Below are 26,864 nucleotides of genomic sequence, written 5' to 3' on the forward strand. Positions count from 1 at the left end.
CGGGGCTTGCGTTGGCTCCGCTCCGGGTAGGACTTTAGCCCGAGAGGAGGCGCTCTCCCGCTGAGCCCCGGGGCTCCTGCTGCCCTTGCTTTGGAGCTAGATCACTAGGTACGAGCACTTTTCGCGCGTGGACTGGGCCTCAGGGTGAGAGGAGAGGACGCAGTCGTGCTCTTATTGGAAACTTGTGGTTTTTGCCCGCCTCGCCTCAGCCTTCCGTTGAGGGCCAGGGATTAGTTCCTAAATTCAGCGTTCACTGAGCGCCTCCTCGGAGTGTTGCAGGAAATCCAGCGGTGACCACGCCAGAGTAGTCCCTGCGTCACCAGACAGAAACCGACCAGAGTAGTGATGACAAAAGCATAGGGCAGAGTGATTAGGGATGTGATGTGGGAAGCACAGTCTGAGTGATCAGGGGCTGGGGGTGGTGCAAGACCTGGGAGCCCAGATAAGTTCCCCATTCAGCCTGAGAGAGGTTCACAGAGGGCTTCCCAGAGAAGGTAATAGAGCCATGAATGAACAAGAGCCCCACATCCTGCGTCCACGGTTCCCAGTCCTGAGGTGAAGACAAATACTTCACCAGGCAAGAATAGATGTCAGGGCTGTGATGGGGAAGCACACGTAGAGTAATCAGGCCTGAAAGGAGTGAAACCCAGAGGAGGCATCTCAGCAGCTTGGGGGCCAGGGCAGGCTTCCTGAAAGAGGGATGTATGAGCTGAATCCCGAAAGAGGGGTGCATTAGGGCAGGCATAAAAGCAGAGGATGACCAACAGGATGACTTAAGTGCAGTATTATTGAAAATACCCAACAATGCTATGAAGCAAATGGATGATTGGGGGCTGGGATGGAAAATAACAGAGGACTGGGAGGTGGGGGAGGTGGTTTTGATAATGAACCCTGAAGGATAAATAGGGCTGACGGACAGACATTCCAAACAAACAACAAATGCAGAAGTCCTGGAGCAAGAAAGACATCAGTGCATTATTGGAGCCAGGGCCACCCCCTCTACTCAGACTCCCTCCTGACCTACTAATATGTGAAGAGCCTTAACTGGGTTATCAGAATGGTGTTTACCTTAAACAAAGTTTTATGCCCACCATCTTCTTTTATCTGCGTTGAGGACCTGGGACTCAAGGTCAAGAGTCTGAAATGTGAGGCCAGAGTTCTCTTCAGCATCTGAACCCCTTACCCCTACCCCATCCCACTAAAACCCAGGCTTGAGCTGAAAAACAGAACTGCAGTGAGAGCTGAGGCTGGAGAGGAGGCACAGGCCTGTTGATTCATTCACACATCTGTTCGTTCATTCCGCACATTCTTTGAGCACCCACTGTGAACCAAGTACTGTTGTAAATGCTGGAGAAGATACAACAGTGAACAAAGCAAAATTCCTGGCCTGTTGAAACTCACTTTCTAGTGTTGAGAACAGTGAGGAATCTAGCATATCTGACACTGAAACCAAGCCCTAAACCGAGTTCATGTTTATGATTAACCTCTCTATCCAAAACTTTATTCCCTTTCTTGTCCCGCCCCTGTTTCCCTCAGGACAGAAGAGCATCAAAGAAAAGGCAGGGCTGAAACTGAGCAGGACTCTGTAGGGCCCTCCCAGGTCCAAAAGTCCTCTGTTTATTGTTTGTAGACAAAGGCTTCCTAGGTCTTCCCTGAGTTCTAAAGATCTTAAGCAGTTACTAATTAGGGACGTTTGGGAATGCAGAAACAATGGAAACAGGCAAGAAACAATAGTTCAGTGATAAAAAGAGTCAGAAGATCCCCCTCAAGGGGTATACATAAAAATCTGACACATATCTTTCAGTTGTTCTGCAGAAACTAAGACCCCGTCCAGGTGGAGGATGGCGATTACATGCTGACCACAAGCAAGTAGACCCCAGAAGGCTGATGATTAAGATTCTCAAAACATCACCACCCCATCCAATCAGAAAAAGGTCCATGTGCTGCAAGCCTCACCCCAAATGTGGCCCTTAAAATCCCTTTCCTGAAAACCATCGGAGAGTTCAAGTCTTTTGAGCATGAGCTGCTCATTATCCTTGCTGGGCACCCTGCAAATAAACACTATGCTTTCCTTTACCACAAGCCCTTGTCAGTAAATTGGCTTTGCACGTTCAGTAACAACACCTGGGGTGGATAATTTTTTTATACCTCCTCCTGTCTACCAAAAAATTATTTTTAATAATAATCATGTAAGAATCATTATGTTATTTGTGCTTTCACTTTAAAATTAATAATTGAAAATGAATAAATTTCCATTTTAAAGATATTACTCAAATTCAGTAAAATATTTCATGTATGAATGAAAATTTGTACTTAACAAATAAAAATATTATACCTCCCAGTTCATACCCTGATTCACTGTTTAAAATTTTAAACACAAAAACTCCAAAAGAACATGTAGAATGACAGAATAATTTCTTCATCTTTATAATCATTGTGCTATAATTTTAATTTCTAATCTATTATTTATGCAAGAATACGTTGAATCACAGACGTTGGAGAATCAAACTGTGCCTGACACAAGCCCAAATGATTCCAAATTGTTATGAACTTATTTTCAAAATGAACACACATAGCTGAGTCTTCATAAGACAGAGGTCAACTGTATATTTGGGAGTTCCCTATATTAACTTCCCTATAGAATATTGTGGCAAGCAGATATTGGACAGCCGCCATGTTTATGGCCTGTATAATCCCTTCCCTTCAAGTGGGAGCAGGACCTGGAACTTGCTTCTAACCAATAGAAAATGGCAAAGGAGGTTTGTGATTACATGACATACGAAACTCTGTCTTTGTGGAACTGGAAAGAGAGACACTCTCCATTGCTGGCTTTGGAAGATATGAGCCATCACATTTGTCAGAGGATCTATGGAGAGGGCCACATGGCAAGGAACTGTAGGTGGCCCCTAGGAGCTGACAGCAAACCCTACTAATAGCCAGCAAGAAAATGAAGACCTTATCCCTACAACTGCAAGCAAGTGGAAGCAGATCTTTCCCCAGTCGAGTCTCTGATGAGATGACAGCCCTGACTGACACCTGAATTGCAGTCTGGTGAGGCCCTGGAGCAGAGGGCCCAGCTAAGCCATGACTAGACTGGATCCACAGAAACTTTGAAATAAGAAATGTGTGTTATTTTAAGCCACTAAGTTGGTGGTAATTAATTACACAGTAAGAGAAAACTAATACACATACAATTTTTACTAGAGGAGAGAGTAATACAAATATTTAATTTGAAGCTTACATATATATTATTAAAACTCAACAGTATTGCATCAATTGTTCAGTAAGTACACCAACAAATGATTGTTTCCTGGGGGTGGGAGGATTATTTTTATCGCTGATACGGTTTTGAATTTGTCAGTGCATGCTATAATAAAAACTTGGCCAACTTTGGGTCAGTTTTATTACTATTTTAAAATTCTCTACAGACAGTGCACCCCTTTTTGCCTATACCCAAGGTGGACCACCCCTATTTCCCTCCCTTTAGTATACCACTACTTGGAAAACAGACAATAAATAAAATGAGTAAATTATATACAATGTTAAAAGGCAGTGAGTGTTATGGATAAAACATAGAGCCAGGTAAGGGGTATGGGAGTTGCAGTATGAAATAGGATGGTCAGAGGAGCCCTCACAGCACAGGTGACATCTCAGGGAGAAGAAGAAGTGAACCCTGTTGATGTCATTCTAGGGAAGAGCTTTCCTGAGAGAGAGAACAGCTAGTGCAAAGGTGCTGGGATGGGACTGTGCCTGGCATGTTTTCAATTCTCTGGCATATACCTAAGAATGGAGTTGCTGGATCGTATGGTAACTCTAAGTTTAAACTTTTAAGGAACTTCCAGGCTGTTTTCCAAAATAGCTGTTCCATTTTACATCCCCATCATAAGGGTTTTGATTCCTCCACATCCTTGCCAACACTTGGTAGTTTCCATTTTGAGAAAATTATGGCCAACCTACTGTGTGAAGTGGTGTCTCACTGCCGTTTTGCTTTGCATTTTCCACATGATTTTGAGCATCTTTTCATGTGCTTATTGGCTTTTGTGTATCTTTTTTAGAGAAATGTCTATTCAGATCCTTTGTCTATTTTTTAATTGGGTCATCTTACTACTATTGAATTCCATGACTTCTTTATTTTAAATACAAGTACCTACTCAGATACATAATTTGCAACTTTTTCTCTCATTCTTTGGGTTGTCTCTTCACTTTCTTTTTTTTTAAACTTTTTTTTTATTGAGTTATAGTCATTTTACAATGTTATGTCTCTCCACTTTCTTGATGATGTTCTTTGAAACACAAAAGTTCAAAATTTTGATGGTGTCCAATTTATCTATTTTTTCTTTTCTTGCTTTGCTTTTGGTATCATATCTAAGAAAACATTGCCTAATTATGGATAGTCTTAAGCAGGGGAGGGACAGGGCCAACTAGAAGTTTTAAAGTTTTAAATTAATTCTTGCTCTCACTAAATTGTTCTCGCTAAAATTGCAACCCCACCCTCAATCCATTTCTCTTTCTCTGCTTCATATTTCTCCATAGAACTGATCGTCTTCTAATAAACTGTAATATGCTATACTTACTTATGTTACTGCTTGTCTCCACCACAAGAATGCCAACTTCATGAGGACTGGTCTATTTTGTTCATTGATCTATCCCCATTGCCTAGGGGAGTTGGGGAGGGGGAGACTGGAAATGACCAGACATGGACAGGATCGCTGGATACTATCTGGCATGAGGAGTCTGAGAGAGAGGAAAGAGGGAGACAGATGGGGCTTAAAATCTCAGACGTTATGACAGCAAGTGAATATTTGTTGAATAGAGTGTGTGGATATGAGAGAATGGATGCATGGATGAGTGAATAAATGAAAAAACGAAATAATGATGTGCTGTGAGTACTCCGGCTTGATCTTCCCTTGAAAATAGAATAGGTAACACAGGGGCTCCTGCACGGTCCCTTGCAACCGCCAGAGGGCGCAGACAGGCCGGGTCCCCTAGAGCCCATCCTGGGACCCGCCCCGCGGGATCCAGGACCCGGGAGCCCCAGCCGCCGGGCCCCGGCCCAGGGTTCCGGGACTCCGCCCATACCTAGGCCAGGCACCGCCGCGGGCTTCACCCCGGAGCGCGCGGCCGCGGCCAGTCCTGGCGCTGCAGGCGGGGAAACTGAGGCCCCGGGGGGCTGGGGCGGGGCCGGCCCCCCGGCGAGCCTGAGCCCCCGCCCCCGGCCGGCCCCGCCCCGGCCCGTAAGAGGTCCCCCGGGCGCGAGGCGAAAGCGCACAGCGCGGCGCCGGGGCCGGGGCCAGGACCGCGATGGCAGCTCAGCGGCTGGGCAAGCGCGTACTGAGCAAGCTGCAGTCTCCATCGCGGGCCCGCGGGCCTGGGGGTAGCCCCGGGGGTCTGCAGAAGCGACACGCGCGTGTCACCGTCAAGTATGATCGGCGGGAGCTGCAGCGGCGGCTGGACGTGGAGAAGTGGATCGACGGGCGCTTGGAAGAGCTGTACCGCGGCAGGGTGAGGCGAGGAGGGGTGGGGGACGCAGGGGGGAGTCCCGGACCCACAGACCCCGGGTCCCAACTCCCTACGCCTGGGTGGGGGTCTCTGGTTGCTTGTGCTCGCTGGTGCACGCGCAGCTTCGTTTGCGCAGGAGGACGCACACCCTGGGACTCATGGGCCCCGCCGTCCACCTTCCATTGGCACTCTGCACACACAGAGACGCACGCTTGGGTCCAAACATCAGGGGAGGGCCAGGGTTTTAGCATATGGGAGGTGAGCAGGCAAAGTTAGGGAGCTGGAGTGGCCATATCTGGAGAAAGGCCTGGGTGGGGCGGGGAGGAGGATGTCTTAAAGCCAAACATAGACACGGTGACAGGGAAGATACAATCACATGGAGCCACACAGCAAAGGAAGCATCAGCATTCACAGACGTGCACAGTGACCAGCTATGGCCCCTCACAGACAGTGACAGAAGCAACAGCCACACACAGGCTCTCAAGGACACAAGCTGTGGTCACTTACAGATCAACATATGCTACAGACACAGGCTCTCACCGCCACAATAGCACAGACCACAGCCAAATGCAGACCCAACACAGCAACGGCACCCATATAAAAGGCCTCCAGCTACAGCCATTCTGGAGCTATAGACACACACAGCACCAGCTGTAGCGACTCAGACGGTACAAGCTAGGACAGCTACCCCGACACCCCATGATTCAAGTAACGACCATCCATTATCTCCCAAAAGCAAAAAAGATAATCACGTGTAAACACAATGACAGATGCTGCAGCCACGCACAGACATAAAATAACAGAAATTATAGCTACACCCAGACAGAAAACCGCATAAGCTACGGGCATCACCGACGTACAGTGGCAGACACTGCAGCTGCCCGAGGACACACAGAAGCATAAGCTACAGCCTTCTGTGTTGTCTCATAATTGACAGACAGACATGACCTTTCACTTGAGTCTCTGCTCGAAGTCACACTTCGTACAACACACCCATGTGCAGAACACAGTCACGGGTATCAGTGCACAGACACACGGGACCACAGAGCCTTGTCAGCACAGCACGAAGCAGGAAGAAGCCTGGGCCCCTCGCGATGACATGAGGGCCCTCTGTTCTCAGACTCATGTGGCCTCACACAGAGGGCAGTTGCTAGTTGTAGGTGGCTTCCTATGATGTCATCCTCAGATAGAGGGCACTATAGCTCACCAGGCTCTCCAGGACCCAAGTGACCCTGTGGTCACTTACTGATGAACATAGGATACAATGACACATGGTGGTAAGGCAAACACAGCTAAGCCATAGGACGGTAGTCCCTGTGTAAGTCGCACACGATGTCACGTCCCTCGGCACCCTCGTGCCGGCGCTGGCATCTTGGCATCAGGCTCTGGCTCATACCCAGAGACTCACACAGGCAGGTAACACACTTATGGACACTCCAGAGCCCTGTCTCTATACACAATCCCCGGACAACCCAGTCCTGAAGTCCACAGCAGGGTCAGCAGGACTTTGGGTGGGGGAGGCAAAAAAAATCAATGGTCTCTGGGATCTCTTGCTCAGACAGCTGGGTTTTGTCCCCCACAGGGGTACTAAGCCAGCCAGTATTTGGCCTTTTGCCCCAAGAAGCCATACAAGGGTCCCCCCTCTTGGCTGCTCAGAGTTGGGCTCATGGCTTTTCCCACCCACCTACCCACCTTGTAGGGCCTCCTGGACTCATAAGGGTGGCACTTTGGCATTGGGGGCTGGCCCAAGCACGCCCCTCCCTCCCCGTCCCCTGGAGTAAAGGGCCACCCCTAGCAGGCTCTGGCCTGCCAGCTCCCCTCCCCTGCACCTAGTGCTTAAATTTTCCCTTGAAAGGGCAGAGCCAGCCCCTCTCCTGAATCCCAGAATCAGACATTCCAACACTCGACCAGGCCTGTTTCCCGTTGTGGGAACTGAGGCCAAGAGGAGAGACCTGTGCCAGCATCCGAGACTCCTAAGGCCCAGAGGCCAGCATCCCAGCTGGTACCGGCTCCCGGGCCTCTGTCAACCCATCTGTCACCCCTCCCCCCAACACCCAGATGTCCCGCCTTGGTGGTGCTGTCCCTGACTGCCACATTATTGCTCCAGAACCTGCCAGCTGGGCCCTGGGGGGAGGGAGGGGAGAGGGACCCTGACTACCCTTCCCTCCTGGCCTTAGGAGGCAGACATGCCTGATGAGGTCAACATCGATGAACTGTTGGAACTAGAGAGTGAAGAGGAGAGAAGCCGGAAAATCCAAGTAGGTGGAAGGGAAAGCCGTCCCCAGCCCTCTCCCCTGCACCTCCCTAAAAATCACATCCACAGTTAATGTGTTCATCGAGCACGTCCTATGTGCCAGGCACTGTTTCAATTGCTTTATACTTATTAACTCATTTAATCCTCACAAAACCCTAGAAGGGTTTATTATCTCCGTTTCATTGTTACTGCTATTATCTCCATTTTCCAGATAAGGAAGATGAGGCCCAGAGAGATTCAGTCACTGGCTCAGGATCACACAGCTCAGAGAGAGCACAACTGGGAGTCCAAGCCAGGTGGTCTGGATGCAGTGTCCTTGCTCTTTAGGCCTGTGCTCTCCCAGAGGCAGGAAACGCTGTGTGACCTTCTGGCCCTCTCTGGATCTAGCGCTGGTCCTGGTGCTGAGTTTCTTGACTCAACCCTGCCCCCAGTTGCTCTATAAGACCCTCAAGCCTTGTTCCTCCCTTGAAGCCACATGGGAAGTCCACCTGGAGTCTGACTTCCATTTTGTCTTGCTGCTGTGGGGCTTTGTTGAGAAAAGGAAGGGGTTGGAAGGGCCTAGATGTTAGTCATTTACTATTTTCTTTTCTTCTCTCTCTTTTTTTTTTGCGGGGGATCTTTAGGGACTCCTAAAGTCGTGCTTGAACCCCACAGAGGTGAGTTTTCCATCCCCCATCACAGGCCCTCTTCTGCCCTCTGGCTCCTGATTGGGGTGGGGGGGGGTCTCCAGGGAGGAGGGCAGAAGCTGGTGGTGCCCAGGACCTGCAGAGGGAACTCTGGGGAGCCCTGTCTCACTCACAGCCCTTTCCCTATCTCCAGTGGTGTCTTTTGTCTTCATCACTCCTGTCCTCTCTCTCCATCTGCCACGGGGACTCCATTATCTCCTTCCTGCTGAGACGCTCCCCCATCTGTCTCCTATTTCTGTCTGTGCTGTGCTCTGTGGGCCGGCTCAGCCTCCACCACCCTGGGGCTCCCTTCCCCACCTCTCCAGGGGCCCTCCATCCTTTCAGTCTCTGAAGCTCAGAGGCCCAGCCCCTCCCACTTCCTTCTCTGCTTTAAAAGGGAAAAATATTCATGTTTCTCTAACCAGCTCTGGGCTGCCTATCGGACAAACATCACTGTGTGTCTGTCTGCCCTAGAGCCAGCTCAGGCCTCTGTCCCCAGGGACCTTCCTGGTGATCTCTTAGCCTAAGAAATATCTGTGTCTCTCTATGGCTCTGTTTCTTTCTCTATTCCTTTGTCTCTCCCTCTCTCTCTCTCTCTCTCTCTCTCTCTCTGTCTCTGCATCTCTCTGTTTCTCTCTGTCCCTGCATCCATATCTCAGTCTCTGTCTCTCTCCATCTCTGTCTCCCTGTCTCTGGTCTCTGTCTCTTTCTCTCCCCACCTTGCATCCTTCTCCATCTGCAGCCTCTACCCCTCCTTAACTCCACCTCCACCCCTTCTCATTGATCAGGAAGTGGGAGAAAGAGGGGCCCAGGTCCAAAGGGCTGGGCTGGGCAGGGAATGCCCGCCCCTCCTCTTGTTCTCAGTGCCCCCTCTCTGTCCTCAGGACTTTGTCCAGGAGCTGCTGGTGAAGCTGCGAGGCCTCCACAAGCAGCCAGGCCTCCGCCAACCCAGTCCCTCTGGTGACGGCAGCCTGAGCCCCCTCCAGGACTGTGCCCGGACCGCACCTCCCTGACCCTCTCTGGCTTCTGTGACCCCCTCCCTCCCTCTCCGTCCCCTCCAACCCCCAACACTGTCCTGGCTTGTCTGTAAGTTGTATTTAATGGTTCTGTAACAATAACACTGTGTGCCTGTTTTTCCTCTCCTGGTTGCTGTGGGAGCAGCCCTGAGCTCCTCCCCCCGCCTCCCTCTCTCCGGCTGCTTCTCCTCTGGTCCAAGCACCCCGGCTCCCGGACAGATGGAGAGTCATTCTGCAGCCAGAGAGCATGAGAACAGGCCCTGCTGACCTCACACCCCTGGGACTCATATCCTGTCCACCTCCCCCAGCCTTGGCCCAGTCCCAGCAGGCAGGGCCTCAGCGTGTGGGTGGCACTAGGGGGGCTCCTGTGGGGGTGACCGCCTGTGATCCCTGGGCCACAGGAGATGCACAGGATGGAATGTGCCTGATATAACCACAGCGCATGTGAACAAACCATTCATCTACTCTGTAGATTTTATTGGGCACCTATTGTATGCTTAATAGGGCCATAGGTATTGAGGCCACAAAGATGAGCAGAAGGTGGTCCCTAGCATCCAGGTGCTCACACACTGGTGGGGAAGAAGAGCCTGTGGATGGAAGTTTAGAGCAAAATGTGCGAAATGATCCAAGATACTTGTGAGCCCAGGGTGTGGGAGGAGCCATTCACTTGTCAGGTGGTGAAGAAATCTTGGAAGGCTTCCTGAAGAAAGTGACATCTCGGCCAGGGTTTTATTTTTACTTTTTTTTCCCTAGTGGGAGAGGTAATTAGATTTATTTATTTATTTAATGGAGGTACTGGGGTTTGAACCCAGGACCTCATGCATGCTAGGCACGCACTACCACTGAGCCATACCCTCTCCCTAGGCAGGGCTTTGAAGGATGCATAGGGGTTGTGTGAAATGGGTACCCATATCTGAGGACTCTGAACTGGTGGATGGAGGAATTGACATTAGGGCTGAGCCAGGGAAGAGACCAAATATTGGCAGGCCCATTTACCAATTAGGGTGGACAAGTCCCCAAGAGATGGCTCAGGGACGCCCCCTGGGCTGGGGCATGCTCATGCTGGAGTATAAGGGGGCCCTGAAGACTTTCAGGGGAAGGGCTAAGATTTCAGAAGTGGGTAGTAGCTGTTTACCAAAAACTGGAAGTTCATTATTTAAACAGTAGGTCTGTTTGGGGCCAGTGGTCCCAGCTGTGTACAGTCAGGGGATGGAGTGGGGCTGTGGCTGTGCTAGGCCTGGGGCTGGGCCAGAGCTGGGGTACCTTCCCCCAGAGCAAAGCACATCTCCCACCTTGCCTCTACTGAATAAACAGGGATCCCACACCCCATGCCCATCCCGTGCCACTCAGCAGCCCTGCCAGGATCAGGCACCCATCCCAGGGGTCTGAGGTCCAGGCTGGTAGGAAGAGAAGCTGACCTGGAAGAAGAGGGACATCCATGATCACCTGGTCCATCCAGCCCTCAGGTGACTTTGCTGTCCCCATGCAGACAGACCTCAGGCTCCCAGCGCCCCCTCCTTCCACACAACTGTATAGAGAATGTAATGGAGGAATCTCTCCTTCTGGCATTCAAGCAAAGTCTTGTGTGTGCCATGTGCTGGGCTTCTCAGTTTCCTCATCTGGAAAATGGGGTCTTCATGGATGAGGAAACTGAGGCCCAGATTAGTGATGTCACTTGCCTAAGGTCACTCAGCTGGGAAGTGGCACTGGGCTTCAGTCCCAGGCGTTACGACCCCAGAACCCAACTACTTCTACACTATAGTGTCTCTAATAAACCATAGCGATGATTGCTATTCTTCAGTGGCAGGAAGAGGTGGACTAATTTATACTGAGGTGTTAATGACTGCTGATGGCTCACTGAGATATTATCTAAAGAGCAATACAATTTGAGAGCAAGGCTACCACCAAAGGATTGGGAAGCAGCATACTATAGCAGATAAGATCATGGACTCTAGGGTTAGTGCCTGGATTCAAATGCCATCTGACCTACTTCCTTGCTATGTGGTCTTGAGCAAGTCACTCAACCTCTCTGTGCCTCAGTTTCCATATCTGTAAAATCAAGATGATTATAATAGTACCATTTCCCAGGGTGGTTGTGAGGTTTAAATGCACAGATCATAGACTAGTGTCAGGCACATAATAAGCATTGTTATCACCCTTATCATTGCAGGGAGGGCTGGACTGTTAGTTCCTTACAGCCACCATCCCTGGCCAGCAAGATGTTCCTTGGGAATGCTGAATTACAGGCCCTCAGATAAGGAAGTTTCACAAGGGGCACAGTGTACCTGACACACCACCTGGCAATGTGGCCACATTCACCTCACCCTATCTCCCAGGGTCTATGGTCTTGTTTCCCACTTAGCAGCCAAATAATGCTTTTTCGCGTTCACCTTAGTCTCTACTCACCCTGCTCCTTTCACAGGCTTCCTTTGGCTTCTGAAGAGAAACCGAAGTGCCCCCCTCAACTCCCCACCCCATCACCTGTCATCACTCTGCCTTCATCCCTCTCCTCTCTGCCCTTCACCTGTGCTACTATCCCCTTTCTCACCTTCACTCCTACGGGGCTTTTCCCGTCCAGGACCCACGGACGTTTCCTCTGCCATGAGCTCTCTGCCCAGAGCCCCTCATCACTTAGATGAAATTCTGGACAGCTGTCCTTGAGCCCTTCATCTATGGAGCCACCCCTTGTCACTATCCTGTCACAATAATTTATTTTCCTTACAGAATTTAATTATGTATTAGTTTGATTTATTGTCTGTCTATCCTCCTCAGCTTTCAGAATATTAACTCCTTAGGCATGGCTGTATTCCTAATGTCTGCCACAGTGCCTGGCACACAGTAGGTGCTTGCCCAATAATAGCGCCTCCTGCTGGCCACATTCTCCGTGCACAGTAACCCTCCTCGAATAGAAGTGAGGCCTCAGCGCCCCCTACTGTCTATATCAGTTGGTTTTTTAGCTACACCCCAAAGGTCAGTTACTCCAGGGCTGGTCAGTTAGCGTATAAGAACTGACTAGAGAGGTAGCTCCTGCGAGGTACTCAACCATCTTTGATCAACACCAGGGGCTTTGCTAATTAGAATGATAAATATTAGAAATGGGCTGGCATTGATGATACGATTGGCCAACATGTTTTAGAAATACTTCTCACTTTCAAAATAGAGCAGGGAGGCTCTTCATGAAGGATGGATCATGGTTGATTTAGGATAAGCCTACAAGAATCAGTAACATTATTGAAAGTCAGCCCTTGACTCAAGGGTTGGAGAAAATTAATAAAATAATATATATAAGAAAAAAGAAAAAAGAATCAATATTATTTCAGTAACTCCGTAATAATCAATTAAAACACAATTTAAACAACTGGTGGGGTCCTCTGTAGCAACCAAAACTATAGTTTATCTAATAACTTAATCAAATATACATAAGGCCTTGATGGAAAAAAACATTAATATGCCTATAAAGGATATAAAAGATAATCTGAAAAAATTGAGACCACCCATGCCTCTGCATAAGATCTCTGAATATTAGCCACATGTCAGTTCTCTCCAAATCAGCTGATAAATTCAAAGCAATCTCAATCAGAATTCTGGATGGATTTTTTTTTGAGATGCTTGATAAAATCTTTTTTTTTTAACTTTGTTTTTATTTATTTTGGGGGGGAGGTAATTAGGTTTATTTATTTTTATTTATTTTTTAACAGAGGTACTGGGGATTGAACCCAGGACCTCATGCATTCTAGGCATGTGCTCTACCACTGAGCTATACCCTCCCCCCGATAAAATCTATTCTAAAATTTGTATGAGGAATAAAGGTGTACAAATAACTAAGTCAACATTAAAAAGGAAAGAGGGGAGGGCTTGCTTTATTAACTACTAAGCTACATGGCAAAGCCATGGTAATAAAAACTATGGTATTGAGGCAGGAACAGATGAACAAAGCAAAGGAACAGAACAGAGTCACAGGCAGACACTGGCATGTCTAGGGACTTCACAAAACGATAGAGGTGACACTGCCATTCCATGGGAAAGGATGGATTATTCATTGTGGCAGCGGTAAAACTGGCTCTCTATATGGAGGGGGAAAAAGCAACCTTACCTCACACAATATACAAAGGTAGACTCCAAATGAAATAAAGACCTAAACTATGGAGTTAATAAAAGAAAATGGGGGAGGCTATCACAGTGATATGTCCACAAATTCTTTGAGACACCTCCCATCAAAAGGTGGGGTCTCATCCCCCTTGTCTTGAAAATGGACCAGCCTCAAGTGATGCATTTCTAACAGAAAAAAAAATGTGCTGCAAGTAATGCTGAGTGAGTTTCTTAATCTGCTCAGCCTGCCATTATGAAGTCCCACAGAGTGGGTGGTTTAAACAACAGAAATTAATTCTCTCACAGTTTTAGAGGCTGAGAAGTCGATGATCAGGGGGCCAGCAGGGTTGAGTTCTGGTGAGGGCTCTTTTCCTGGCTTGCAGTCAGCTGCCTCCTCACTGTGACCTCATACCTAGCAGAAAGAGAGAGAGCAAGTTCTCTGGTGTCTCTTCTTATAAGGACACAATTCCCATCCAAACAGGGTCCTGCCTTCATGACCTCATCTAACTCTTATTACCTCCCAAAGGCCCCATCTCCAAATACCACCCCATTGGGGATTAGGGCTTCAATATATAAATTTTGGTGGGACACCAAATTTCAGTTCATAACAGTGACTTCTCAGGCTGGGTCATAAAAGGCTTCAGCTTGGCTCTCTTGGGATGCCTTTCTTTTAATTTGATTTAATTTTTTAAATTTATTTTTTGGGTTAATCAAGTTTATTTATTTATAATTTATAAATAAATTCTTTTCTTTTTTTAATGTAGGTACTAGGGACTGAACCCAGGACCTTGTGCATGCTAAGCACACACTCTACCACTGAGCTACACCCTCCTCTGGGATGCTTTTTCTTGGAATCCGGCTGCCATGTTGTAAGGAAGCCCAGGGCACATGGAGAGGCTTTGTGTTCTAGCCAACAGCCAGCATCAACTACTAGACTTGTGAGTGAGAAAGCCTGGATGAGATGACTCCAGCCCTAGACACCATCTGGCGTCAATGGCATGAGGGACCCCAAGTGAGAACTGCTCAGCTAAGCCTAGTCACTCCCAGAACCGTGAGAGATAAATGTGGGAAACGCTTGCTGTTTCACACCACCACGTCTAGCGCAGCTTGTTATGCACCTGGGGATAAGAGGAGCAGTGAATTCGGGGTGGGGAAAGACTTCGAAAACAAAACTTCAAAAGTATAAACCAGAAGGCAAAAAAAAAAAAAAATTGATGAATTTGCTCATATCAAAATTGAGTCTCTTTTCAAGGAAAGACATCCTAGACAAAGTTAGTATTTAATGGACAGAATGAGAGAAGATATTTGCCACATTTAAAATGGATGCGTGATTAAAATTCAGAAGCTACTAGGAACTCCTGCAAATCAGCATAGAAAAATAGCAACCTTTGTGGGGAAGGGTATAGTTCAAGTGGTAGAGCGCACGCTTAGCATTCATGAGGTCCTGGGTTCAATCCCCAGTACCTCTATTGAAAGAAAAAAGTAACAAACCCAATTAATTCCCCCTTGCCAAAATAAAAAAGAAAGAAAGAAAGATAGCAACCATGATAGAAAAATATGCAAGGGGCACAAGCAGAGAATTATGAGGTCAGGAAGCCCAAACCAAACCGTTCATCAGCACATTGGGAAATTCTTAAAATCAATAGTAATCTGAAAGATGCAACTTAAAACAACAATGAGATATCATTTAACATCTACTGATGGGACAAAATTTAGAAAGCTGGATAACACATCGGCAGGAGTGGCAAAGGCAGGGACCAACAGAACAGCCCAGAAAGCATGCATGCAGTAGGTGGTAATACAGTGAGTGAGTCAGATCAATACCTGGCCCTGGCGTTGGGAAACACGGCAGCCCTCGCACCGCCTGTGGGAGTGGATCATGGTCCAGTCTTCTGGAGAGTAACCCATTCACTCATTCATGATGTTTTTGAACACCTATTACGTGTCTGGTACTATCCCAGATGCCAGGGTGTTTCAGGAGCCAATGCTCTAGCAGGGCAAAGCCCATAATAAGCAATATCATAAATAAGTGGATTATATACTACGTTAGAAAGTGATAAAACCTATGGAAAAAATTAAACCGAGGGGGGAAAAGAGAAAAAAAATTAAACAATAAAGAGATTGGAAGTGTTTGGGTAGGGAAGATTGCAATTTTCAATAGGGTGGTTGGTAGACAGAAACATGGCCCCCCAAAATGTTCACATCCTATCCCCAGAACCTGTGAATTTGTTCCCTCATATGGCAAAAGGGACTTTGCAGATACGATTAAGGATCTTTTTTTTTAATTGACATATAGCTGATTTACAATGTTGTGTTAATTTCAGGTGTACAGCATAGTGATTCAGTTATATATATATATATATGTGTATATATATATGTTTTCATATTCTTTTTCATTATGGACTATTACAGGATATTGAATATAGTTCCTTGTGCTATACAGGAGGACCTTGTTGTTGATCTATTTTATATATGGTAGTTAGTATCTGCAAATCCCCTACTCTCAAGTTATCCTTCCCCATCCCACCCTTTCCTCCTTAAGGATCTTGAAATGAGAGGATTATTCTGGATTATCCACATGGGCCCAGTGTAGCTCACAAGGATCCTCAAAGAAGGAGGCAAGAGGGTCAGAGTAAGTGAAATGGAAGGATGGAAACAGAGGTTGTGCTTTGAAGATGGAGGAGGGGCCATGAGCCGAGGAGGGGCCATGAACCAAGGAGGGTCAGTGGGTCCTAGAAGCTGGAAAAGGTAAGGAAACACATTCTCCCCTAGAACCTCCACAAGAACACAGCTCCACTTACAGCTTGATTTTAGCCCCATCAGACCCGTTTCAGACTTATGACCTCCGGAACTATTAGATGATTTGTGATGTTTTTAGCCACTACGTTTGTGGTAACACGTTATAGCAGCCATCAGAAATTAATACAGGGAGTCAGAAGCATCACTAGGACATTTGAGCAAAGAACCTGAGGCAGGGATGGGGACAACTTGGGAAAGACTATTCTGGGCAAAAAGAACAGCCAGTGCAAAGGCCCTGAGGTAGAAGTATACTGCTTGTTGGATTATCAGTGGAGGAGGCCCTATGGCTGGGACAGAGTGAGTGAGGGGGAGAGTGGGAGGAGCCCAGATCAGAGAGATGATGGGGTCAGACTGTGTGGTGCTTTATGGGGTACCATGAGGACCTTGTTCTTTTGCCCTGAGTGAGATGGTGCCACAACCCTTCTACTATGCTCATGATTCTGTGGGTCAGGCATTCAGACAGACAGCAAAGATTACTTGTCTCTGCTGCACAGTGTCTGGTACCCCAGCTAGGAAAATCTGTGTCACTGGGGGTGCCTCAAATGGCTGAATTTGAAGTTATCTGGAAGCTTCTTTACTCATGTGTCTGGTGCCTGGGCTGAATGACATAAAGGTCATGTGGCCTCTGCATAACTTGAGCTTCCTCCCAGCATGGAGGTTTGTGAAAGTGTTGTAAGCAGTCAGGGCGGGAACCACAAGCTTTCTCTGGACTTTACCTTCTTAGTGATGCAACATCACATCCATCCCAACCTGTGGGTTACAACCCTGTCGCTAAGGCCAGTCCAAATTCACAGGGAGAGGAACTAGACTCCAACTCTTGATGGCTCAGTGGCAAAGTCATATCACAGAAAAAAATAACTGAGTCCCAGTGAAAAACCTGTGTGCATTTTAACCTACCCTGGTTCCACCCAGGTCAGCAGCAGCAGCCTTGGAGACAACAGCCTGCATTGTTGGTTCTGGAGGCAGCAGAACGGACCTTCTTCTCAAAGAATTATGGTTGTTCGTTTTGATCTGTCTGGTGGCTCCTACCAGAAGTACCTGCTCAAAAGGCTTGTCTTACTTCACCTAACTTGGTACTCTCCCAATTCATCCAGGTCTCCCAATTCATCACGTGTTATCAGTAAGTCATTTCTTTTTATGGCTGAATAATATTCCATTTAGTTGCCTTTGTTTTGGAAAGATATTTTCCCTGGGTATTGAATGCTAGGTTGACAGTTTGCGGTTTTAACTGCAATACTTTAAAAGATACTGCTCCCCTGCTCAAATGGTTTCTGAAGAGAAATCTGATGTTTTTATCTTTAGTCCTCTGTAGTTAAGATGTCTTTTTCTCTGGCTGCTTTTTTTTTTTTTTAACTTTTAAAAAAATTTTTGGTTTTTGGTAATTATGTTTACTTATTTATTTATTTTTACAGGAGGTACTGCAGATTGAACCCAGGACCTTGTGTATGCCAAGCATGCTCTCTACCACTTGAGCTATATTCGCCCTGCCTCACATCGTCTATGGCTGCTTTTAAGAATTTTCTCTACCTTGCTGGTTTTGAGCGATTTGACGATCAGGTGTTTTGGTGTAGTTCTGTTCATGTTTTCTGGGTTGGGTTTGATTGCACTTTCGGGGTCTGTGGATTTATAGTTTTCATCAGATTTGGAAATTTGGGGGCCATCATTTCTTCAGATATTTTTCTGCCCTCCCCCTTTGTTTGAGAACTCATATTCACTATATATTAGGTTGCTTCAAATTGTCCCACAGCTCAGTGATGCTCTTTTCATTTTTTTTTTCTATTTTTTTCCCATATGTTTCATTTTGGACTGCTTCTCCTTCAGATTCAGGAGTCTTTTTTTCCAGCAATGTGTGATTGTCTTATTTCCATCCAACGTAATTTTTCTCATCACATCCTCTGTAGTTTTTAATCTCTAGAGGTTCAGTTTGGGTCTGTTTTCTATCTTCCATGTCTCTAGTTAACTTTTTGAGCATATGGAACAGAGTTGTGATAATGGTTCTCATGTCCTTGTTGATAGTTCTAACATGTGTGTCAGTTTGGGGTCAGTTTCAGTTCCTGATTAATTTCATCATGTTTTCCTGCTTCTCTGAATGTTCAGTGAGCTTTGATTTTGCCTTGTTGAGTGCTGAATAGTTTCTGCGTTCTAATGAGTACTGTCGAGGTTTGTTCTGGGTTGTGACGTGGAGGCAGTTCGATGCTTTGGGGTTTTATATTCTTGTTGTCTTAGGTGGGCTCTGAGCAGTGCTCCGTCTAAGGCTAATTGTTCCCACTACAGAGGCAAGAACTTCCTGAGTATTTCACTCACCACCCCATGAAGGATGAGGTTTTCCGGTCTGGCTGGTGGGGACAGGCACTACTGGGAGCCCTGGGTAAGTGCGGGCGCTGTTCTCTAATCCTTTCAGGTAGCCGGTAGCTTCAGGATAGTACAGTGCAGATGAAACAGGCTGTTTCCTCACTGATCAGCGCCCTGCTGACTACTCAGAGGCAGTCTCTGCTGACCTCTCCCTGAGCAGCTCTCTCCTCTCCAGGTCTCTGACCTGTGAACTCTTCCCAGACTCTTAGTTCCACCCTTTCTCAACTCAAGGAGTCCCCTGGACTTGCAGTGGAGGAAAGAAATCATTTTCCCTCTCCAGTCCAAGGTTCTCTGCCTGGAGCCCTATAAATGAGACAGACAAAAGACTGACTAATGAGAGAAAAACAAACAGAAGTGTGTTAACATGGGCGTCACACATACACATGCGAGTACTTAGCGATGAGTAACTCAAAGGGGTGGTTAGAACTGGAGCTTAGCAAGCACATGATTACGAGTTGAATTGTGTCCCCTCAAAAAGCCTTGTTGAAGTTCTAACCCCCAGTGCTGTAGAATGTGACCTTATTTCCAAATAAGATGCAGATGTACTTAGTTAAGAGGAGGTCACGCTAGTGGCTCCTAACTCAGTATGACTGGTGCCCTTATGAGAAGACAGCCATGTGAAGGCACAGAGACACAGCGAGAAGGCCTGTGAAGACAGGCAGAGACTGCAGTGAAGCAGCCACAAGCCAAGGGACTCCTGGGATGGACCAGAAGCTTGAAAGAGGCAAGGAAGGATCCTCTTCTAGAAGCTTCGAGAGAGCATGGCCCAGTGAACACCTTGATTTCAGACTTCTGACCTCTAGGACCATGAGAGAGTAAATTTCTGTTGTTTTAAGCCACCCAGTTTGTGGTATTTTGTTATGGCAGCCCTGGGAAACTTACATGCATCCTATTACCTAGAGTTCAAGATTTATTTACTTATTTTTAAGGTAAAATTTGTACACTAAGAAATGCAAAACCTTAAGTGTGCAATTCCATGGATTTTGACAACTGCTTATACCTGTGTAACCCCAATCTTTATTAAGAAATAAAACATCGCCATCACCTCAGAAAGTTCCCTCACTCCCCTCTAGTTGTAAGACTTTAAAACGAACCCTAAGTTTAAGCCACACACACACACACACACAAAACCAACCCTGCCTGTAATTATCTATCTCAAACACTTCATTATCTATCTCAACCAAATAATGACTTTACAAAAATCATAACCACAACGCCATTATCAGACCAAACACTTAACAATATTTCCTTACTATCTTGTAACACATACTCTGTTTAAATATCCCAATTGTCTCAGAAATGTCTTTTTAAATGGGTTGGTTCAAATCAGGAGCTATACAAGATATACATGCTGTATTTTTAATCTGCAGGGGTTCTTAAGCTGGAGTCCTGGGACCTCCAAGGGGCCCAGAGTTCTTGGAGTCTATCACCTTTGGTGGGGAAAAAAATGGCATCTTTGTTTTCACTAACTGCTAACTGACATTAAATATTTCTGTAAATTACGAATGTTGGCAACAAATCACGGTACTGTTGGCAGAACCTAGGACTCTGTCACCAAAATAAATCACAGATGTTTCATAGCACATCACAGTGATTGCAGATATCTTGAAACACTGGTTTTACTCAGCACTGCTCAGAAATTATGGTAGTTATTGGGTTTGCAGCCAGGTCTTTTTCTTTAAAAAGCACATATATTACTATATCACTTTTTTTTTTTTACTAGCTTTGGATTAACACAATGAGTTTCCTTTGCAATCCTGTGCATTTTACACCTTTATAAACTTGATTCCGAACAGGGGCCCATGGACTCTGCTGGATGCTTAGGCTCACACTGGTGCCCGGCACACAAAAGCAAACAGCACCCTCTCCCTCTTTGTCTTTAAAACCAATTATTTGTTGAAAAACCTGGGTCATGAGACCCCATGTTGGTCTACTCCAAGGTAACAAAGATTTTTTTTCCTCTATTTCCTTCTAGAAGGTTTATAGTTTTAGGTGTTACATTCAAGTCCAGGATTCATTTTGGGTTAATTTTTATGTTTGATTTGAGTAAGGGTTGATGTTCCTTTTTTTTTTTAAATTCTCATTTTCATATCCAGTTGATCTAGCCCCCTTGGGTAAAAGACCTTTCCCCTCCACACTTCAGACTTGGCCAAAGAAATTCTTGACTTCTAGGGGAGCAAATGAATCGATTATTTTTTACTTTATTGTTTTTCTTTTGAAAGATTAAAAAAAATTTTTTTTCTCCTGCTCCTAAGTGGCAAGAGTAGGTCACATTTTTTTTTTCCTATTCACTTTATCAATTTACCTTTCACATGTGGGTCTTTGATGGAGCCGAAGCAGCAAATCTATTTCCCAAAACTGACCGCCCATCCAGTAGAACCCAAGCCCAGCTTTTCTGGTTAGAGATACCTCCCAAGGGTTGGACGGGGTGGGCACTGGAGTCAGAGGCTGCTGTTGTGGGGATCATAGACTCTTACATTTTCCACCTGGCTCACCGCTCACTTCTTTTTTGGGGTCAGGGAGAGGAGGTAATTAGGGTTTTTTTTTTTATTTATTCTTAGGGGAGGTGCTGGGGATTGAACCCCAAACCTCATGCATGCTAAGCACACTCTACCACTTGAGCGATACCCTCCCCCCATCACCACTCACTTCTGACACAATCATCATGTCCAGGTAGATGCTCCTTGGACCACTCGGCCTCTCTTCCAGTGAGCTGGTCCTCCACCGGACTGCAGCCCTTCCCTCCACCCCTGATAACTGCAGCCCTTCCAATTTCAGTTTCAAGCTTCTCAGTCTCTATCCACCTTCTCCCTCTCCGCACCCCTCCTTCCAGCATCCCAACTCTGCCGGGACCTACAGTCCCATTAAGTGAGACTCCCTTTTCATCCGTCCTTCAGCCCCACAAGTCTGTGGTTACCCATCAAAATGGCTCCCTCTAGCGGGGAGGGCATAGCCCAAGTGGTAGAGTGCATGCTTAGCATGCATGAGGTCCTGGGTTCAATCCTCAGCACCTTCTCTAACAATAAATAAATAAATAAATAAACCTAATTATCCAGTCATCTGTTGATGGACATTTAGGCTGTTTCCATGTCTTGGCTATTGTAAATAGTGCTGCTATGAACATTGGGGTACAGGTGTCATCCTGAAGTAGGGTTCCTTCTGTATATAAGCCCAGGAGATAAATAAACCTAATTATCTCTCTTCACCAAAGAAACAAAACAAAGCAAAACGGCTCCCTTGGATCCACCTCTAACTCCCTCCCTTGTTATTCTCACTTGGGAAACTCTCAACCTGGTTAAACCAACCTCGGCGTTTACTCCATGCCTGAGCCCTGGTCTGGGAGCGTAGCTGGAGGAAACTCAAATTCTCACTCTGAGCTTCTGACTGGCCCCTCAAGGGGTCCTCGGTGCTGCCAGGCCGCCCTGCCATGTCCCCGCTGTCTGGTCACCCTCTCACGCTCCATCGACTGTTACAGAGTGTCCTCTTTCTTTTCTCCCATCCCTGCTCCCAGCTTATTTTACTGAAGCCATAGAAGAGAACGTTCTCGGTCTCCTGTCTCCTGGCGGCAGCTCTGCCCACGCCTCCTGCTCCTCCTGTCGCCATGATCAGCCCTCCCTGAGGCCCAACCTCCACTGGAGGACTTCCTGCATGTTCTCTTGTCTCCGTCATGGCTCCAGCAATGCTCCTCTGTCCCCTTTCCTTCTCATACCTGATCATTGCCGCTGGCTTACAAACCTATGGTAACTTCTTCCTTCTTCAAACAAAGGACAAAACAAATCTGTCTTGACCTTCTCCAGCTACAGCCCTGTTTCTCACTACAGAGGTCTCCAGTTCTCTTTCCCGCCCTTCCCAATCAAATGTTCCCATTCTACCCCACCTCCATCTCCTGCTCCTCGGATGTGCTCTTGTCAGGGTCTCCCTGGTGCTTATCTAAGTCACATCCCAGGCCTCCTCTGACTTCACCTGTCAGCTGCATTGGCCTGGCAAACATCTCCTGTCCCTGGAAATGCTTTCTTCACTTTGCTCCTGAGACACTGGTCACCTTCTCTGGTCTCCTCCAGGCTCCCTGCTGACTTCCTCCAAGTACCCCTGCAGGTTCCTCCTCATCTTCTGGATCTGTCACTGATGGCCAGTCCCAGGTCTCCACCTTGGTCTGCTTCACTCCCTGGAGCTCATCCAGCCTCACTTTATGCACCCAAATCTCTCTCTCTCTTTTTGGTGTGGGGGGAGGAGGTAATTAGGTTTATTTGTTTATTTTAATGGAGGTACTGGGTATTGAACCCAGGACCTCATGCGTGCTAAGCACACACTACTACTGAGCTATACCCTCCCCCCTCAAATTTCTCTCTTTAACTGAACCTCCAGGCTTACCCAGCAGCCCCACTTGGATGCCTGATGTCCATCTCAAACCCAGCGCTTCCACTTTTGAAGCCAGGCTCCAGGGGTCTCCCCAACCTGCCTCTCCCACTCCAGCCCCTTCTCAGCAATGGTGACTCCATCCCTGCAGTGGCTTGGACCATAGAGGTTGGAATCCTTCTTGACGACTCCACACTCTTACCCTCATGCTCCATAAATCATCCAGCCACAAATGCTGCCTGCTCTGCTGTGGTAGGCAGAATCATGGCACCCCAAAGCTACCAGGTCCTCATCCCTTATAAGGAAAAAGAGTCTTTGCAGATGTGATGACAGTCAAGGATCTTGAGATGGAGAGAGTATCCTGGACTTCCTAGTGGCCTTAAATACCATCACTTATAAGTCTCCTTCTAAGAGAGAAGCAGAGGAACAGATGCACACACACAGAGGAGGAGGTGACGTGAAGAAGGAGCTTTGAAGATCTGAGGGACTCGGCCACAAGCCAAGGAACAGACACTGGAAGAGGCAAGGAACACAGTATCCCCCAGAGCCTCCGGAGGGAGTAGGGCCCAGCCGACACCTCGATTTCAACCCAGTGATACTGATGTCCGACTTCTGGCTTCTAGAGCTCTGAGTGTAGACTTCTGTTAGCTAAGCTGCCAAGTTTGTGGTCCTCAGTTACAGCGGCCACCTTCTGCTGCCTCTCATCATCATCTCAGCCCCACCCTGACCCATCCTCCCACCTGAGCCATCACAGCCTCCTCTCAGGCCTCCCTCCTCCTCCCTTGTCCCCACCATCTGGCCCACACTTGCAGCCATGGAGATCTTTCTAGAACAGAATGAGATCATGCTTAAAACCCTCCACTGGCTTCCCTCCACCCTCAGAATTAAACCCAGACTCCTTACCCTAGGTTTTATACCTCATGTGGTCTCACTGGATCCCCCCTCTCAGGATAGCTGTGAGGGTCACACAGGTGTACACAGGTTAGTGCAGGTGCCTGGCAGAGGTAAGAGGATTCCGTGACCACGACTCCTCCCATAACCACCCCATCCGGGCAGCCGAGAGGTTGCTTGGGTTCAGCTACACCTGAGTCCAAGTCCAGACGTCGTGATTTCTTAGTGATCTCCAACCAGAGATTGCCCCTCTCTGGGCTGTTGAGATTATATATACACAACCCTCAGCCTGGGCACAGCACACAGTAGGTTTTCAGCCACAGGAATTTATGATATGAGGGTCACTGGTGATATTTATTGTGTGCTGAAATGTGCCAAGCACTAAGGGCTTGACATGAACCCAGAACATCCTTACCACGAACCTGTGTGGCTAGATCCAGTACTCCCATTTTACAGATGAGAAAACTGAAGTGCCAAAGAGTTCCAGCAGAGCCACACAGGACACAGGAAGCCGGCCTGTGGACCCCACGCTCCGCCACTGGCTCCATGGCCTCTGGAGCAAGCCCCTCCCCATCGCCCCTCCCCACCCCAGAGCTTGAGAACCATCCCTGCAACTGCATTTTGTTTTTCCTTCCTGCCTTTGTCCCCAAACACAAACTTTGATTCTCAGGCTTTGGCAGTCATTAGGAAGACTTGGGGGTTGCCTTCTGAGACCTGGGATTCTGGGATCTGCCTTCAGAGACCCTGGATCCCTAGGCCTGGGGGGAGGCATGGGTGGGCCGAGGATGGCATTTTCATGGAGGGCCTGAGCAGATTCCCCTCAGAGAATCACAGGGAGATGGCGTAAGGTTTCACTTCTGAGTGAGACCCAGGTTCAAATCCCAGCTCTCCCCACCCCAATGGGTGGGGTTTCTTGGCGAGGGTATTGTCTGTACGAGCCCAAGTCACCTAGTCTGATGCTGAGCTTAGGAGTCCTGCTTGGTCTATGTGATAGTGACGTCAAACCTGTGCAAAGCTCATTACAGGTCGTGACACACAGCAGGAGACAAGTCAATGGGACCTTTATGTATTATTGTTATTATTATTAATTGCTATTGTTATTGTCCTGGTATTGTGTGACCCCCTAGCCTCACCTCCTCTGTACCTCAGTACATTTTGGCAGGAGGCTTCTGAGGGTCATGTCTGAACATCCCAAGGGAAGCTTGGGGAGGGCTGCATCCTCTAAAAATTAGTGAGGAAGAGAGGGATGAGGGGGTTGCAGTATAGTCTCCCTCAGGGGCCCAAGTTGGGCCCCCTGGGTTCTGGGACAGAGGGTCTCTTATTGATTCCACAGGAGCCTTTGCAGGGAGGGGTTCAGGTCCTGGTGACCAGGTCCCAAGTAGGCTGTGAAGCTCAGAGTGGGGGAACCAGTGTCTCCACTGGCTGGCCCCACGGCCCCCAGGATGTCCCTCTCGGATCTGAGGATTTGGGGGCAAACTGTGTGGACAAAGACTGGGGCCACAGTGCCCTCTGGTGGCCAAATCTTTGGGTTCCAAGTTAGGAGAAGTGACCAGAGGTTGAGACTTACAGGAACATTGTTTATTCCCAAGACTTGGTGACAGGAAGATCAGGCATCAGGGTCCTAAGAGGTCAGAACAGGGACTTTCCCTGTGTCTAGAGAGGTCAGAGGGTCAGGAAAAGGCTCCTCTGGGCTCCCACAGCCCCATGCACCTCTTCTATCCTGGCCCTGACCCTCTGCCTGGGCTTCCCCCATCCTTGGCTGTCACTGGATGGTAATAGATCTATTACCCTACTGAACTATGAGCTTCAGGCAGAGCCTAGGGCAGAGCCGTCAGACGCATTGCTGTGTCCTCAGAACGCCGCACAGTGCTGGGAACCAAGATACTCCAGAAATGAGTGAATATGTCTGCTAACCTCTCCCTTTCCTTTGCCTCAGAGCTTTAGCTCCAGGCCCTCTGTTGGGAAGGTTTCCTTAATACAAAACAACAGCCCCCTCCCACCCCCACCCCCAGCCCACTTCAGATTGTCCAGGTGTCCGTGTGTGGGAGGGCACAGCCTGGAGCCCCCCATGACTCTCTCTCCCTCCTGGTCGTGCTCTGCAGAGGTAGGTAGTGGGGAGAAACACGGAGCAGAATGACGAATTGATTCATTGATTTATCCAACAAATAATTGTTGAGCTCCTGCTATTATTCAGGCTGTGTTCTAGGCACTGGGGAGACAGCAGTGGATGGAACAACAATCCCCACCTCACAGAGCTGATATTCGAATGAGTGGAGGCAGACAATAAATCAAATAACTAAATAGGTCTACAACATGATGACAAACTATGGTAAGTATTGGGAGAAAAGAAAGCTCTTAAGAGGACAGATAGTTTACAGAGGTGCTATTTGAGCTGAGATTGTCTCCGAGGAGGTGACATTTATTCAGAAACCTGAATAAAGTGAGGGATGGAGCCAAGCAGGTGTCTGGGGGCGGAGCATTCTAGGCATTGAGAACAAAGGTCCTGTGGCTGAAATGGGAACTGGAATGTTCCAGGAACAGGGAGGGAGGAGGCCACTGTGGCTGAAGCAAAGTTAGCCAAGGGAAAGAAAGAAGATAAGGTCAGAAATGGGATGGGGATTGGAGATGGGTTTGAGTAGGGCCTTGAGGGCACAGTGAGAACTTCAAATTTTATTCTAAGTGTGAAAAAAGCCATTGGAGGTTTTAAGCCAGAGAGCGTTGTGATATTTTAGATAGCTCACTCTAGCTGCCTTGGAGAGAACAGATATAGCTGTCCAGGGGGCAGATGATGGTGGGCAGTACCAGGATGGAGGCCGTGAAGGGAGAAGGGTGAGTGAATTCTGGATCTATTCTGTGAATATAGAGATAACAGGGTTTGCTGATGGACTTGGGGTGCGTGTGAAAAAGGACCATCAAGGAGGATTGATTGCACTTAGAACAAAA

The 26,864-nt window shown here is 47.6% G+C and overlaps 1 protein-coding gene, 1 long non-coding RNA gene and 1 other non-coding gene across 5 annotated transcripts; 2 read left to right on the forward strand and 1 right to left on the reverse strand.

The window, feature by feature from the left end:
• The first annotated feature begins 5,040 nt into the window (after positions 1 to 5,040).
• On the forward strand, positions 5,041 to 9,560 carry PPP1R14A (protein phosphatase 1 regulatory inhibitor subunit 14A). 3 transcript variants are annotated; one of them, XM_032486150.1, is made up of 6 exons: positions 5,041 to 5,159; positions 5,225 to 5,502; positions 7,677 to 7,757; positions 7,965 to 8,049; positions 8,377 to 8,409; positions 9,303 to 9,548. In XM_032486150.1, exons 2-6 carry the CDS (start codon positions 5,302 to 5,304, stop codon positions 9,380 to 9,382), a joined length of 480 nt encoding a protein of 159 aa, XP_032342041.1. In that variant the 5' UTR covers positions 5,041 to 5,159; positions 5,225 to 5,301; the 3' UTR covers positions 9,383 to 9,548. The 3 variants fall into 3 exon arrangements, with proteins under 3 accessions (XP_032342041.1, XP_032342039.1, XP_032342042.1); XM_032486148.1 differs by having other exon boundaries at positions 5,045 to 5,502; positions 9,303 to 9,550; XM_032486151.1 differs by lacking the exon at positions 7,965 to 8,049 and having other exon boundaries at positions 5,068 to 5,502; positions 9,303 to 9,560.
• Positions 9,561 to 13,129: 3,569 nt separating this feature from the next.
• On the reverse strand, positions 13,130 to 13,201 carry TRNAS-AGA. The gene has a single exon. It is a non-coding gene; the product is annotated as a tRNA-Ser (tRNA).
• A 2,699-nt stretch (positions 13,202 to 15,900) lies between these two features.
• LOC116665705 lies at positions 15,901 to 19,738 on the forward strand. The gene is made up of 2 exons (XR_004322354.1): positions 15,901 to 17,442; positions 17,735 to 19,738. It is a non-coding gene; the product is annotated as an uncharacterized LOC116665705 (long non-coding RNA).
• Positions 19,739 to 26,864: the final 7,126 nt, after the last annotated feature.

Source organism: Camelus ferus, chromosome 9 (genome assembly GCF_009834535.1).
Source record: "Camelus ferus isolate YT-003-E chromosome 9, BCGSAC_Cfer_1.0, whole genome shotgun sequence".
NCBI classification, from domain to species: Eukaryota; Metazoa; Chordata; class Mammalia; order Artiodactyla; family Camelidae; genus Camelus; species Camelus ferus.

What these genes read in the sequence shown, in the direction of transcription:
- PPP1R14A (XM_032486150.1), top strand. Translation starts at nt 5,302, where the DNA reads ATGGCAGCTCAGCGGCTGGGCAAGCGCGTACTGAGCAAGCTGCAGTCT. An exon ending in AGAGAAGCCGGAAAATCCAA is followed by an intron (nt 7,758 to 7,964) that starts GTAGGTGGAAGG and finishes TCCATTTTCCAG; the next exon opens with ATAAGGAAGATGAGGCCCAG. An exon ending in CGTGCTTGAACCCCACAGAG is followed by an intron (nt 8,410 to 9,302) that starts GTGAGTTTTCCA and finishes CTCTGTCCTCAG; the next exon opens with GACTTTGTCCAGGAGCTGCT.